At 34.9% G+C, this 16,372-nt stretch overlaps 1 protein-coding gene across 2 annotated transcripts in view; it reads right to left on the bottom strand.

Annotated features, from left to right (window-relative positions):
- The window catches only part of tbc1d1 (TBC1 (tre-2/USP6, BUB2, cdc16) domain family, member 1), a 160,588-nt gene that overhangs the window by 34,779 nt on the left and 109,437 nt on the right, over positions 1-16,372 (bottom strand). For both annotated transcript variants that reach the window (XM_056460767.1, XM_056460766.1), the window contains 3 exons: positions 10,610-10,798; positions 3,475-3,636; positions 2,464-2,625 (listed from right to left, as the gene is read on the bottom strand). In XM_056460767.1, coding sequence (XP_056316742.1) covers positions 2,464-2,625; positions 3,475-3,636; positions 10,610-10,798 — 513 coding nt within the window. The remainder of the gene's footprint in view (positions 1-2,463; positions 2,626-3,474; positions 3,637-10,609; positions 10,799-16,372) is intronic.

The raw sequence follows: 16,372 nt of genomic DNA, 5'->3' as shown, positions 1-16,372 counted from the left end.
GTATATTTACTAGTTTTTATTAGTTTCTATATTTTGAAATAGCTTAGTTTTTATTAGTTTCAGTTTTAGTTTCTTGTTTGTTGTTTATTTTTTATAATTTAAGGTATTTGTTAGGTGCAAGATTCAAAATCCCCAGAATAAATATTGTATAATAAAAACTCAACCAAAGATGGGGTACTTTTTTTTTGACACAAGAACACTACCATCTACCACTTCCATCCTCAAATTCAAATACAACAGCCCACAAGATAGCAGCTTTAAGTAAAATATGTGTGCAAGGCTGCTTCTGAGGTTAAATAAACAGTAGTGATGGCAAGTTTGGATCTTTAACGCAAACCGAATGTTTCATGACAATCTTCCCAAGTTTGGACTCAACATATCAAAAATATGTAGTCAGCAATCATAATTTCAGTCAGTTAAAACATCACCATGATCTGAAAAGTTTCTTACAATTATGTTTTGCAACCCAACTGAAGCATGATTCAATTAAAATTCCATTACGGCTTTCTGTTGTGAAATAGACTTGCGTTTCGCCAGATCCTCTCATTCAAGCTCTCTGGTTACCCGTGCTGCAGCTGTTTGGTTCAGTCACAGCAGGCTGTCATGCACCATTTGTGTTTGGTTCACTGAATCACGCATGGGCGCTTCTCCAATCCGTTATCTGTGTTTACTGTACTTATAACTGAATAACTCAGTATATATTGGTTTATTTCAAGCCAGAGGGGGGTATCAGGCATGTTTAAAAGTAAGTTGTTTGTGAATACGTGCTTAACGTTACTGGAGACATGAATCGTTTCAAATAAATCAGTTTGATTTGTTGAATTAAGGTGCATCCCAAATCGCATACTTATGCACTATTCTACACCATTTTGTAGTATAAATAGTGTACGTAGTGCGTTCACACTGAAAACTCTGAAAATAATAAGTGCATTTTAAATACCCGGATGATGAACTTATTCAACCGGTAAAATGAAGTGTGGAAAGATGGACACCACGCACTCAACGACTGCAGCTTTGCTCACATAGCGGAACGTGCGGAGCTTTCAGAGCGCTCATGTTACTTTATTTATTTTGGATTGAGAAAGCACAATTCTCCTACGAGAATGATTATAGCGCCTCCTGATGGTGAATGCAGTTATACTCACAGCAGGTGTTATTTGGTACTTTGGTCAGTTATTTCACTAATTTGGCACCTGTCAAATGTCATCTGGGAAACAGTTTGAATATTCGCTTGGTACAAAAACTATGTAGTGTTCCATTTGGGACGACACTACATACATGTAGTATGCTGTTGAGTGTGTAAGTGCATAAGTGCCTAAGGTGTAGTGTGTCATTTGGGACGTGGCTTGAGTTCAACTGGTTCACATTAGAAGATCCAGTTAAAAAGAACAATTCGTTCGCGATCGCGATCCCCAATACAGAAATAAAACCCATTATTGAGCACAAATATGTTAAATTAATACTTTTAAGTATTTTCTCGGACCATATGTAATGTTGTCACCGTACTGCTGTCATGTCAAGCCGTTGTTTTTGTCACAGCGGCAACAGCGAGGATGACTGGAGAAGGACTTGATCTGGCCAATGGCAGCAGGATTACAGACTCTGAGGTGCTGTACCGTCAAACACCTGGCAGCGCGAAGTAGATAGATTTACATATAAAAGGTTTACAGTCTGTATTAAATACACTTACAAAGACGAGGGACGTTTTTGCTATAATTTTAGTTAGTTTCAGTTAGTTTTGCATGTACACAATACAGTTTCAGTTAGATCTAGTTTTAAAATAAATATTTAAATATTTAAAATATTTTTCAATTCTAGTTTTCGTTTTTTCGTTCGTTTTTGTTAACTATAATAACCTTGGTTAGGAAGAAATTTAAGCATCACACGAAAGACATGTGAACGGCTGCTAAGAGCAAGTTTGGAAGCAGATCACAGTTTTGGATTATTTAAATTAACGATAATAAAATCATAATAAAGAGAATAATAAATAATAAAGAGTTTGATTAAATTGAACCAAAGTGTAAACACACCCTTAAGCCAATGATACACATGGCAACATACATATTGAGGCAATAATGAAGTGATTGGCTACTTTTCTACTGAGAATGGGCAATATGATTGAATCTGTATCTCATTAGTTGCCTTGAATCTCACCTGGCTGCCCATTGACGGCTTTGCCCGACAACATTTCTTAAAAATCTGCCCAGTGAACATCAGCATTAGAATATTGATTAACATAATAGTAGTAAGATTTAGGTCTTGTTAAATGATAACTGATTACATTAATTGTATTTCAGTCATGCAAATCTCTTGTGCATTTCATATGAGCAGCCGGTAATTGTCCATCCAGCATGAGCAGACTTTAAACATTTACTTATGAGGTTTGGTTTTAGTTAGATGGTGCCTATGTAAACTGTCTAGCTAGGTTTTTGGCACAGACTCCATTGTGTTCATAATACTAACCCAAGTCAATGAGGATGGCATGCTGCTGGGATGTGAGCTGCTTCAGAAGCTCCTTGTAAGGAGTGTCATTGTTTGGCGGTTTGGCGCTGGGCACCTCCTGCCTCAGCAAATACTGCTCTGAAAGAAACTTCCAGATCTCTCCTCGATGCTGACGAGGAACGCCTAAAGAAAGAAAGAGAGAGAAGGAGGACAAACAAAAAGAAGAGGAGAAAGAGAGCGTTTCATTGAGGGATCTTCATTGAAGCTTGGAATTGTTTACATGCCTTGAGCAGAAGACCACGGTTCACGAGGGTGTGTGATCAGTGTTGTGTGATTTCCTCTGACATGTAGATGGATGTCCATAAAATCACTTGAAGAGGACAAAGTCAACACTGGCAACGACTGACGTAAAGCGGTAACACGCATCACTGCGAACCCCTCCCCATTCACGTCCGAAAAAAGTCACGCACAAACACCACAAATCCAAAAACCAACTATAGGCTTAAAACATGTTTACTGGTGTAATTTCTGTGGCACCAATCAAAACAGCAAACACTCACGAAACACAAATCAGTATGATAATCAGCGTGCAAATAAATTACACTATTCATCGCAACAGCATGATGAACTCTGTGTACGTGAGTGTTATTGCAAATGCCACAGATGTACTGAACTTGAACGGAGTGTGTGTAGATGTGCAAGTCCCTGCAATCTCACAATTCACAATAATGTTCTGCAGAACTAACACTATGAAAAACCGACCATCAAATAGACAGCTTGTCCATTTCAAATATCAAAAACTCCCACAAACTTGCTTTACTCACTATCAAATATAAATAACAAAACAGTTAACTAATCACACAGTTAACTTCTGTATGAAAAATGATACATACACTAAAATAACAACATCTCACTCAGTGTACCTTTTAGGTTCAGTTAATCCAGGTGTTAGAACATTCACGGAACAGAATGTTAGCAGATCAATGTCAACACTCTTATGCATCTAAGTGCGTGTGTGTGTTTGTTAGTTACCTTGTCCCACAGCACCGTGGATCTCATCTATGTCAAATCTGACCTTCGCTCTGCCAGCAGTGCCGAGCATCCTCTCCCAGACCAGAGTGACATCTTTCAGGCATGGAGTGATCTCTTCATAATCCAGCTTCAGGCGTTTGCACTGCAGATCGCTCTCTGACGCTGCACACATTTGCAATGACAAATAAAGTAAAGAACAATACTCAGTATGGATGAGCTAAATAAAAAAAATTCTAAATAAATAAATATATATATATCAACATTACGCTACAGTGCTTTAAATTACTTACTATATGCATACTTTTTTAACTTCTTTAGAAATACAGTTGGAAGTGAAAATTATTAGCCCTTCAGTATTTTTTTTTTTAACAGAGCAAGGAATTTTTCACAGTATTTCATGTTATATTTTTTCTTTTTCTGGAGGAAGTCTTATTTGTTTTATTTCGGCAGTTTAATTACTTATAGCAGTTTAATAAAAAAAATAAATAAATCAATATTATTAGCTCCCTTAAGCAATATTTCTTCTGAGTGCCTACAAAATAAACCATTGTTATTTTATTTATTTATTTTATTTATTTTTACACTCACTGGCCACTTTATTAGGTACACCTTATAACAAAAGTCATAACCCCCAGTAACACGCTAGGATTTTATCAGGAGTATTTCAAAGAGCGCCATATAAAAGGTTAATAACATTGCATTTTTTTCTCTCTTGTAAATGTCCAAAACATACATTCAACTATTATAAACTGCACATTTAACTCAGAGATACTAAAATAACACTGGTTTAAATAAAAAATGCACAGAGATGCTTAAAAAAAACTGAAATTATGTTGTTACTCCTTATTTATACTGAAATTATTGTGTTACTAGTACTGGGACTACCCTGCCCTCTATTTGGGATATTGCACCAAAGGGATGCTTTTCCTGAGCCAGGAATATTATAAAAGATGCTACTCACCCCCACCAGGGACTGTTCCTCTAACTAGCTTCTAGGAAGAGGTTCCACCGCATTAAATGCAGAACCGACAGCTTTCTGCCACTGGCCATCACTTAAAGAGTCACAATGTATTTAATTTTTTTTTTTTGGCATGTTGCACTGTGTTTTGCACTGTAGATCCGCCTGACGATCAGTCAGCTGCTATGTATATGACTTTTATTTTCTGTTATATTATACTTTGTATTGTTTTAGAGTTATTTCTATTGTAACTGTGGAGCCAATGCTACAAAATTTGGTTCTGTGCATACATACATGTGAATGACAATAAAGTACTTGACTTGACTTATACAGTGATTTGCCTTATTAGCCTAAGTTGACTTAATTAACCCAGTTAAGCCTTTAAATGTCACTTTAAGCTGAATACTAGTATCTTGAAAAATATCTAGTAAAATATTATTTACTGTCATCATGGCAAAGATAAAAAAAATCAGTTATTAGAAATGAGTTATTAAAACTATCATGTTTAGAAATGCGTTGAAAAAAAAATCTTGTTTTCATTTAACAGAAATTGGGGAAAAATATACAGAAAAATAATAATAATAATTCAGAAGGGCTAATAATTTCGACTTCAACTGTATTTATTTATTCTGATGTGTTAACCTTGGAAATAAATCATGTAGCAGGTCTTCAGACTTCCATTAAAGAGCAGTTTTCAACCCGTAGCATCAAGTTCTACAAATGTTGCCACCAGCACTTGATCTGGAAGTACCACACTTAAAATTAATTTAATATTAAGTAATTAAGTAATATTAACCCATAATTGGGTAAATAATCATATATAATAACTTATTTACCATTGTTTAAAATATAATATTTTTCCCGTCATAAAACCCCCAGTAACATTCTAGGATTTTATCAGGAGTATTTCAAAGAGCGCCATATAAAATGTTAATAAGATTGCATTTTTTTCTCTCTTATAAATGTCCAAAATATACATTCAACTACTATAAACTGCACATTTAACTCAGAGATACTAAAATACCACTGGTTTAAATAAAAAACTGCACAGAGATGCTTAAAAAAAACTGAAATTATGTTATTACTCCTTATTTATACTGAAATTATTGTGTTATTACTCGTTTAACACATATCTATATTAATAAGATATTAAGCCAGTGTAAACAGTCCATATTTCTGCCACAATGCCATGATTAAAAACAGTGTTACTTGTAAATCCATGGTAAATACTGGTGATTGACAGATGAAAAGCTTTTTAATTGGCTCTTTACGCCACAGTGCTTCTCCTGTGCACTAAACTCAAATACCATTTTAATGCATTGATGCTGAAAAGAGAACTAATAAAGGCACTTACTAACTAATAACTTTTGCAGCAGTGTAACTACAGAAACGCAAATTTGTCCATATACCCTGGGCTGCTCCAAGAACTACACTAAATTGGAAAAGACACATACTTTAAAACATGTTATCGTGGTATTAGTTTATGTATTAGTTAATGTTAATGTATTTACTAACATCAACAATGCATTTATTACAGTGTTCATGTTTGTTAGTGTTAGTTAATGGAGATGAATAAACACTGTTTCATTGTTAGTTGATGTTAACTCACTAATGTTAATGAGCATGTATTTGGCTTTTAATCATGCATTAGTAAATGTTGAACTTTGACTAATAAACACTTTGCAAGTACTCATTATTAGTTCATGTTAGTAACACATTACTCAATAAATACTTATTGTAAAGTGTGTCCATTAGAGTAGACTTATGTCTAATAAAAACTCTTTATTGACATTTGCTGTTATGTCCTTCAAAATATTTTGTCATAAACTGCAGTATACTGTATACACACCTGTCCAAATGCTCGTTAATGTACATTTCCAATCAGCCAATCGCATGGCAACTCAATGCATTTAGGCATGCAGACATGGTCAAGACAATTTGCTGCAGTTCAAGTGGAGCATCAGAATGGGGAAGAAAGGTGATTTAAGTGACTTTGAATGTGGCATGGTTGTTGGTGCCAGACGGGCTGGTCTGAGTATTTCAGAAACTGCTGATATACTGGGATTTTCACGCACAACCATCTCTAAGGTTTTCAGAGAAAGCTCAGAAAAAGAGAAAATATCCAGTGAGCAGCAGTTCTGTGGGTGCAAATGCCTTGTTGATGCCAGAGGTCAGAAGAGAATGGTCAGGCTGGTTCCAGCTGATAGAAAGGCAACAGTATCTCAAATATCCACTCGTTACAACTGAGGTATGCAGAAGAGCATCTCTAAATACACAGCATGCCGAACCTTGAGGCGGATGGGATACAGCAGCAGAAGACCTAACCGTGTGCCACTCCTGTCAGGTAAGAACAGGAAACTGAAGCTACAATTCGAACAGACTCACCAAAATTGGACAATAAAAGATTGGAAAAACATTGCCTGGTCTGATGAGTCTCGATTTCTGCTGCGACAGAAACGGTAGGGTCAGAATTTGGCATCAACAACATGAAAGCATGGATCCATCTAACTTGTATCAACGGTTCAGGCTGGTGGTGGTGGTGTAATGGTGTGGGAGATATTTTCTTGGCACACTTTGGGTCATTTAGTACCAATTGATCATCGTGTCAACACCACAGCCTACCTGAGTATTGTTGCTGACCATGTCTATCCCTTTATGACCACAGTTTACCCATCTTCTGATGGCTACTTCCAGCAGGATAACGTGCCACGTCATAAAGCTTGAATCATCTCAGACTGGTTTCTTGAACATGACAATGAGTTCACTGTTCTCAAATGGCCTCCACAGTCACCAGATTTCAATCCAATAGAGCACCTTTGGGATGTGGTGGATTGGGAGATTCGCATCATGGATGTGCAGCTGACAAATCTGCAGCAACTGGGTGATGCTATCATGTCAATATGAAGCAAAATCTCTGAGGAATATTCCAGTACCTTGTTGAATCTATGCCACGAAGGATTAATGCAGTTCTGAACGCAAAATGGGGTTCAACCCTGTACTAGTAATAAAGTGTACCTAATAAAGTGGCCAGTAAGTGTATAAATAAAAGTCAGTTATTTTAATTGAAGTCTTTTTTTTCTCTCTTTTTAATAGAATAACCAAATAGAGCCCAGAATGCAGCAACCAAATTTCTGAAGACTGTTACTGAGGCAAGGGATTTTTAGAGATAAAATTGTGTTGAATTCTGTAAGAGTAAAGTTCAATCACATTTTTTTGCACCAGTGAGAATTCTCTTCAATACACACATACAAACACAGGAAGAGATAGAACAGCAAGAAGGGAAATTTCAGAAACAAGAGAATAATACCTTCCCCACCCAACCTTCCCCATGGGACAAAAAGAAGCCATAAAAAAAATCAAAAGCAAGAAAGAATCAGAAATAGAAGTCTCCAAAGTGTCAAACATCAAATCTTGTGACTGAGAGGGAAAGTAGTAACATAAACGCAGGCTGGATGTAGGGCAGACAGTCTTCCCAATACACTTCTGCTGACCCACTTCTGCATGCCCACACCCTATTCAATAGGTCTGGCTGCTTTCTTTTCAAGCCTCTGTTCTTTCTTTTCAGGTCATGAGAAGCATGACTGGGCATGGCAGGGTAGGGCGTAACACTGCCAATCATGAGCACGCCCAAATCAGAAGGCATCTGTGCCAGCAAACCTCTCCGCTTGTCATGATCGGCTCATAACCTGCAGCAGGGACTTCCAGGTAAGGCACCGCATGAGTGAGCTAGGTTGTGTTGAACTGTGTGTGTGTGTTTGTGTGTGCGCTACTGTTTATGGGAGGTGCATTTGAGTATGCTGGCTGAATGTATGCCAGGCAAATCACTCGTCTGACAGCAGCACATGACCTAAAAACAGCTCTGAATTCCCAGGAACCACAGAAGGAGGGGGGGGGGAGTCTTGATGCTAAATGCCATTCATTGAATAAATCTTAAGGGCAAAAACAAGCTAAGCTTTATTACCACGTAATACCTAGTAATCTAGCTGTTGCAATTCTATAAAAAACTCATTTGGAATCTTAAAGAGGCAGAATAATGATGATATTAACAATAAAGCAACAATAATAATGATTAAATAAAAAACAAACTAACATAACAGCCTATTTCACTGCAGATGAACAACATAAACTAAGAATAAATGGGAATGTGAGTGAAAGTCAAATATAGGGATGTTGCACTGTAGCAATTTCTCTTGTGGCAAATCTGGATAGTTTAAGAGTGTGATATGTGGTATTTCACTGCATGTTAAGTTTGCACACTGCACTTACAGCTCTGGAGTTGATTATTAGGCATCATATATTTTAAATGACAGTGTCTGGAGTAAACAAATATGGAATCTATGTTTACATATCTATAGCATTTTGCTGGTCCAAGCTCATACAATCTACCAAAAAAAAAGAAAATGGAATTTATTTAGTGTATAAAAGAACACCGCTCCAGTCCTGGCTAAAATACATGTGCAAGCATTTAGATACAAATATATGTCATGTTTTAAATATTAGCATAATGCAGCGTATAGTCATACGCAAAATAACTGAAGCCTAGTGTCTTTTTACAATGTCATGGAGCAGGTATTTGGATTGGTTGTTTTATAAAATACTTGTTATTTATATAAACTTACCAGTGGGAAACGTTCTGTTGGATTTGCTTGACCATTAGCACTGTTACATTACAAGCCCACACTAGAAATCATGCAGTAAAATAATGACGTTATTAACTGTCTGCAGGGGCATAATTTCCACTGGGGACAGGGGGGACTCATTTGTGTCACATTTTCTGTTAGACAGGATATGTCAACACCTGTTGATAATCTAACTTCAGGAAATTGTGCTGCACAGAAACTTTTTTTATTGTTATATTTATTGTATTTTTTGGTGTTTGGTGTATGTGTTTAACCACTCATAAGATGGTTATTTTAGCTTGAAGACAAAAAAAATTAAATAATGATTATCATTTTCATAATTTGCCAACATATTAATTTAGAAAAATATTTTATAAAGTGATTCAACACAGTTCATCAAGTTTTTTTTTTGTTAGTTTGGAATGAAAATGCTTAATCAGCCAATTTTCCCTAGAATTCTGTATCACTATAGTCCCTAAATTAATATAAATGCAGGAAATGGGGTTTAAATCAAAACATTTTCCTCTATTTTGTGTGTCCCACACTTCTCGAACCAAATTTACACTCTTGACTGTGTTTACAAAATGTTTAGAAAGCCTTTGAAACTTTTGATTAAGGCAAGATCGGTTACATTTCAGTCATATGCTTGAGGTTTTTGGCCAATCACAATGAATCATGTCTGGCCAATCAAAGCACTCTAGGCTTTTCAAAAGCAGGAGTTTTGTAGAAACTCAATAGTTCAGACAGTCTAGAAATGACACAACAAAATTTATAGTTTGCAGTGTTTCCTCTAGGATTTTTTCCATCTGTGGTGGCAGGCCTTTTACACAGATCTTTCAATTACCTATGAGGTTATTTTTATGACATATGTCATGAATGCTGTGAGTTAAATATTACAAGTCGAGATTGCATTTATGTAATAAAAGCATGTCAATCTCTTTGCTTGCGTGCTGATTTCCTCTGTTCGTGCACAAAACTTCTTGCACGCCCTCAAATATATGCTGCTCAACCGCAGATTTTTTTGTGCCCTCTCAAATAAACGGTGCTGAAGTGCGATTTAGTTCGTTTATGTAACTAGTATGTCTCCAACATTTATTAGATTTGCTAGGAATATTTATGAATGTCTTCAGTAGACCTACAGAATGGCATTGATGCGTCCTAAAATAAAGTGAAACCGCCATAAGCTTCAGCAAGATAAAGTAATTGTATGCAAAACCATAGACCTTTATCTATAAATAAAGTATAAGTAGGAAACTGTGTTCATCATAACTAAAAGCTACGTCATGTTTGCTGGCTTCACGCATCGTGCAGACCTGTCAGTTAGGCAGTCAGTCAACATGTAACCTTTAAGGGTTAAACAAAAAATGCACAACACTACTATGATTACAGAAGATTTTGCTCTGTTATAATTCTGTTATAACTCTGTTAAAATTAGAATTTTGGTGTGGTGTCCTGCCATTGAAAATGAATGAATGTAGCTGAAACCATGGTTTGCGGAAAAAAAATAATCTTGTGTAAATCTTAATTGAATATTAAAACTTGCATATTTGTGTTGTACCTTGTAGTTTCTGATTCTCTTTCTCCATCCGCAGCAGGAGTATCTGTTGAAGAATGGCTTTCCTCCATAACTCCCTAAGCTCCGCCCCGCTCCTCTTTCTCCTCTCCTCTGGCACCGCCCCAAGAGTTTTGTCTCCGCCTCCAACTCCACCTCCTAGCGCCATTCTGCTGCCAACCTCTAACGTGGATTCTACAAATAGTGGAAAATGTGAAAAACATTTTATCTCAGAATAGAACAAACTCAATATTACCTACATCAGCTACAAATTGTGCCAACATAAAGTTCCCAAAAATAGCTAGAAACATAATCTAAATAACAGCTACATAAACTAACAGTATCGTTGTGTAATTTTACAGTAAAATATCCTTCAAAAGTTTTTGAAGCATTTTTTTTTTTTATTTTGCAATAAAAAAGGATACTTGTTGCATGGTTATATTTCAATTATACCATGTGTATACCAAAATATACCAAAACAGTTTATGTCGCATTGGGTGTGTAGCAAAGTGCCATAGGAAGAGATCAAGGACAGTGCTAATGAGAATCACCTGTTCGCACACTGGTCTCGAGTCTCATGGACAAGCGGCAGTATAAAAGGAAAAGTGATGACAGAGAAGGACGAGAGAGGACCAGGCCTTGCTTACCGATTAAGCAGCAGCTGTCTGTGAGAAACTGTCACTGCCCATTTGCTTTATGTTTATTTTTGTTATTAAAATAATTCAAAGTTTGTCGATTTTCCACCACTCTCTTACAGATGGCCAGAAAGCCATCAACGTCATAACAATTTAGTTTCCTCTTATTTTTATTATCAGTAACATCCATTTTAACTGTTACTTTTCTTTTACATTTAGTTATTTTATGTTCATCTAAAGAAACTAAATAAATAGTACATATGACCATATGTTTTACATAAAATAACTGAATATTTTACACTGTAATAATGTATTATATATTTTTATATAGTGCATTTATTGTGTAATGCCATAAACAATAAACATAATGCCATAAACATACATAATGTATATGGAGTAAAAATCCAGGATTTTGCACACATTTATTTCATAATTGCAGCGTAAAGTGATGGCTTTTCCTAAAACATTTTTTGTTAAATGTTGTCTTTAGTTGTAAATATAGATAAATATCTTGGAAAATGTTCCTTTTTTTGATCTCAAGAACCATTTGATGTCGCAAAACTCTGAGGGAATTAATCAATGCTCCATGTAAAATGTTCATATGAGCAGCTGGGCATTCTTATGTTGTGGCAATATAGAAAAGTTTAAATGCTTAGGATAAACAGGACAGAAGCAAAAATGAGTGTGGAAAGCCATCTGGTAACTTTAAGTTGGCACCAATATCAGTCGCAGTGGAAATACTTTAATGACTGTGAACTCAACAACTCACCATGACAGGCAAAGCAAATAATGGCTTGATTAAGTGGAAATTACTGATAATTTGCACAGTATGATGTGGCTGATGTGAAATTACGGGAAAAAACTAAACGGGAGGGTGGTGGGAGATGGGTCTGAAATACGGGAGACTCCCACTAAAAAATGCGTGTTGGCATGACTTACACTAACCCCAACCTTAAAGACTACTTATAATCTAATGAGAATTAGTTGGCATGTAGATGCAATGTAACTTAAATTCAACAACCAGGCCATCAACAAAGTGTGACCTTCTATTTTATTATGATATTAGCCTAATAATTAATATTAAGCAGAAAAGATGGTTCACACTTGATAATTAATTAAATAGTAATAGTAATTAACTAATTATTTAAACAGGAGACATTTATGTATTACTTAAAACATTATTGAGTGTGGACCATCTTAGCTGCTTGTCAGTTAAAGAACTTGCATCCTAGCACCAAACTCTGAAAGAGCGCAGCGATTTATATTGAACCAAATAATAAATAATCATACATATTGAATTTGTGAGCAATAAATATATGCAACTGCTTAATTTTACCACATTATATTTTTCATTCATTCATTCATTTTCTTTTCTGCTTAGTCCCTTTATTAATCTGCAGTCGCCACAGCTGAGGATGCCCTTTCAGCCGCAACCAATCTCTGGGAAACACATTATATTATATTATATTATATTATATTATATTATATTATATTATATTATATTATATTATATTATATTATATTATATTATATTATATTATATTATATTATTAGGTACATTCTCAATGGTAATGTAAAAAATGCTTTCTCAGATAAGCTAAAAGGGCTTAATTTAGAGACTTTTGAATGAACTGCTTGTTTTGAAAAAAAAATTATTTAAATGTGCACTCACTGGAACAGTTAAGCAAGAAAACTTTTGTTAAGGTAACACTGAGGGAACACTTGTTAAGTAAAATAAAGAAACACTTTGATGAATCAGACAAACAATATGAGAAAAGACATCAAGATTAACATCAAATAATACCACTTCATTTTTACTACTGTTTACAATCATTTGAAGATAAACATGAGCATGCCAAGTATATTTGACTATTCATGCATGCATGCCAGTTTCACTTGGAGTATTTACCAATCCTAAACCAGTTACTGTCATCTCTCCACATCTAACAACAATAAAACCAGTTATCAATATAATAATTACTATCACTTTTATAAAACATTTTGTGTATAGTTAGCACACCTTTTAATAATGATAATAATTTTATTCATATGTGTTTGACTACTAATTACCATGCGGAAACAGTAAACTAGAAGCTGAAATAGTATTGCTAAGAGTCTGAAATAAGCTTCTAATTTCCTTTCGCTTTAATAAAAAACTGTTTAATTTTGGGATAACATAAAACGTTCTCCACAAGATTTAGACTGATGTTTGCAAAACGTAGCACTTAACAAAAGAGCAAACCACAAAAGACTAACACATATACACGTGTCCACGCACGCACAGAAAGAGGCGTTAAAAATAAAACAGACACCACCCAAACTATAGGGTGGATCCAAGACCTCAAAATACACTTTTTGTTGACAAAGTGAGAAAATGTGCATAACGAAAATAAATTGCACTGCTCTATATGGCATAAAAACAGAGTGAGATCAGCTGATATAGTGCTGCATATTACAGGATTAAGACAAATCCGATCAAAGAGTGTTCATATGAAATGGCATTCGCTCACTCACTCACTGTATTCTGTCTTTTATGATATTCCTGAAAAATGTTAAACTTTTTTTGTCTAAACCTACTGCAATTGAACACTCTTTTACAGATCAAAACAGAAAAAAATATTATAAATTGTGTGCTTCTTATTTGCATAAACATTAATGTTTACAGTATGAATCTGCTCTATGTTCTGCGGTGAGTCTAAACGGTTTTTAAAACTCATAATAAAAGTGTTTAGATGATCTCCAAAATGGGAGCTTTTTGTCTCACTTACTTCATTCCTGTGGTCACAAAACACTTAATTATTGTGACATATTGCAATTCCAAATATTCATGGTTGTATATATTATGAATACACATTTACCGCAACAGCAGATTCTTTTTAGGCAAAAACATTCATGTGGAACTTCTTTGATGCTGCATGTATGTTTTTAATACTATATTACTTTTGAGGTATATGATGTATTATATTAAAATAAACTCACAAATAGAAATGTATTTATATTAATTTGTATAATTTTTTACTTAAGGTGCAGTAGGTGATTGTTTTCAGAAAAAAAAATTGTTGTGCTGGCTGAAAGTCTCTTCACATACCAAGAGTAATGATTAAAGTAATGATCTAAATGTGTTTATATGTATTTTTATATTCGGCGTAAGGCATAAGACTAAAAAATGTTCGTACAGATTCAAAATCTGTGCACCCTGTTCAAGCAGATCCGCCATTGGCGCATGCACGCGGTGCACACAAGAGAGTGGCAGTGGTAAAAACAAGTCCTGAACCAATATTGGAGTTCATTTTGCACGCTGGAGGAAGGACGACACCATGGCTGAAGTATTTCTTTTAGTCAGGTAATGTTATGTTTTAAAACTATTTAAGTCTTGCAAAGCTGATGTAGATGTTGTTGTTTTACGAATGGGTTAAATGCACAGAAGTGTTGTTCAGTCCCTGAAATCTACTGGCGAAAGCTTGATGCGATTATTTTCCGTTTCAAAAGGGAGCTTTTACAGCATTAAAGATGTCGATTGTTCTTTAGTTTAACAACAAAACACCAGTCAATAGCACTGTTCCTACTAGCCTGCTTTACTGAGGTGAAGTTGGTTTTATATTCACATTGGTTCATTTTCAAACAATGACAACCTGTGACACACTCCCTATATTATATACCATGCTACTTTGAATATTCAGTCTGAAATAGCATGCAAGTATGGCTTAGAAAAAAAGTGTAATTCCTCCACCCTGCCAGCCAAGCACTAAACATACAGTAGTCGCTTTAGGACAAAGCGCGAGAAGGTGACCAGTGATCCTTGCATGCATGAAATTTTGCACATTATGACAAGTTTCACTTACTACAAAACTGAAAACTTGCTAGATATAATACAGTTTTCTGGCAAATGACATGATCTAGTGAGTAGTCTACTGTCATCTTCATGGTGCGTATTCGTGATATCAGGAGGCGTGGCTTTGGGCGGCAGGGGAGAGACTGTGTTTTCAAAGCTATTATGCTAACAGATAGCATTTCGGCAGATCACCTACTGCACCATTAATACTAAAATCACTAAAAAAGGAATAAATATTAAAGAAAAATAATAATAACTTTCTAATAAAACTCCCCTGTCTGGGAATTGGGGTTAACAGGCCTGTCTTTCATAGAAATTTTGTGTTTTTGTTATTTATAAATCTGCATTTTACCCTTAAACTTACTGTTCAAGTCGGTTGTTAGAAAAGCACTTGCATCATATGTTTTAGTTCAGTTTTTAGGAAAATTATATTAATTAAATTTCTATTTATTTATTCATTCATTCATTCATTCATTCAATCATTCATTTCGGCTTAGTCACTTATTTGTCGCCAAAGCGGAATTAACAGTCAACTTATCCAACATATGTTTTATGCAGTGGATGCCCTTCCAGCCGCAACCCAACAGTGGGAAACACCCATACACTTGCATTCACACACATACACTATGGCCAATTTTGTTTATTTAATTCACCTATCCCGCATGTCTTTGGGGGAAACCGGAGCACCCGGAGGAAACCCACGCCAACATGGGGAGAACATGCAAACTCCACACAAAAATGCCAACTGACTCAGCCAGGGCTCGAACCAGCGACCTTCTTGCTGTGAGGCAAATAGAAATATTTGATTTAATTAAAAAATAAATATATATTTATTAGCCCACTGTTGATTTTTTTCCCCAATTTCAGTTTAACGGAGAGAAGATTTTTTCAAAACATTTCTAATCATAATAGTTTTAATAACTCATTTCTAATAAGTGATTTATTTTATCTTTGCCATGATGACAGTAAATAATATTTGACTAGATATTTTTCAAGACACTTCTTTTCAGCTCAAAGTGACATTTAAAGGCTTAACTAGGTTAATTAGGTTAACTAGGCAGGATAGGGTAATTAGGCAAGTTAATGTATAACTGGTTTGTTCTGTAGGCTATCGAAAAAAAATATAGCTTAAAGGTATTGCTAATAATATTGAAATTTATTAAATTTATTTATTTATTTTTTTCTATATATATATTTTATATATATATATATATATATATATATATATATATATATATATATATATATATATATAGAAAATCTATATAAATAAAAAAATTAATAAATAAATTATATATATAT

Source organism: Danio aesculapii, chromosome 1 (assembly GCF_903798145.1).
Source record: "Danio aesculapii chromosome 1, fDanAes4.1, whole genome shotgun sequence".
In the NCBI taxonomy this organism is placed as follows: Eukaryota; Metazoa; Chordata; class Actinopteri; order Cypriniformes; family Danionidae; genus Danio; species Danio aesculapii.
Note: the sequence above shows the minus strand (reverse complement) of the source record. Positions and strands in the feature narration are given on the sequence as shown.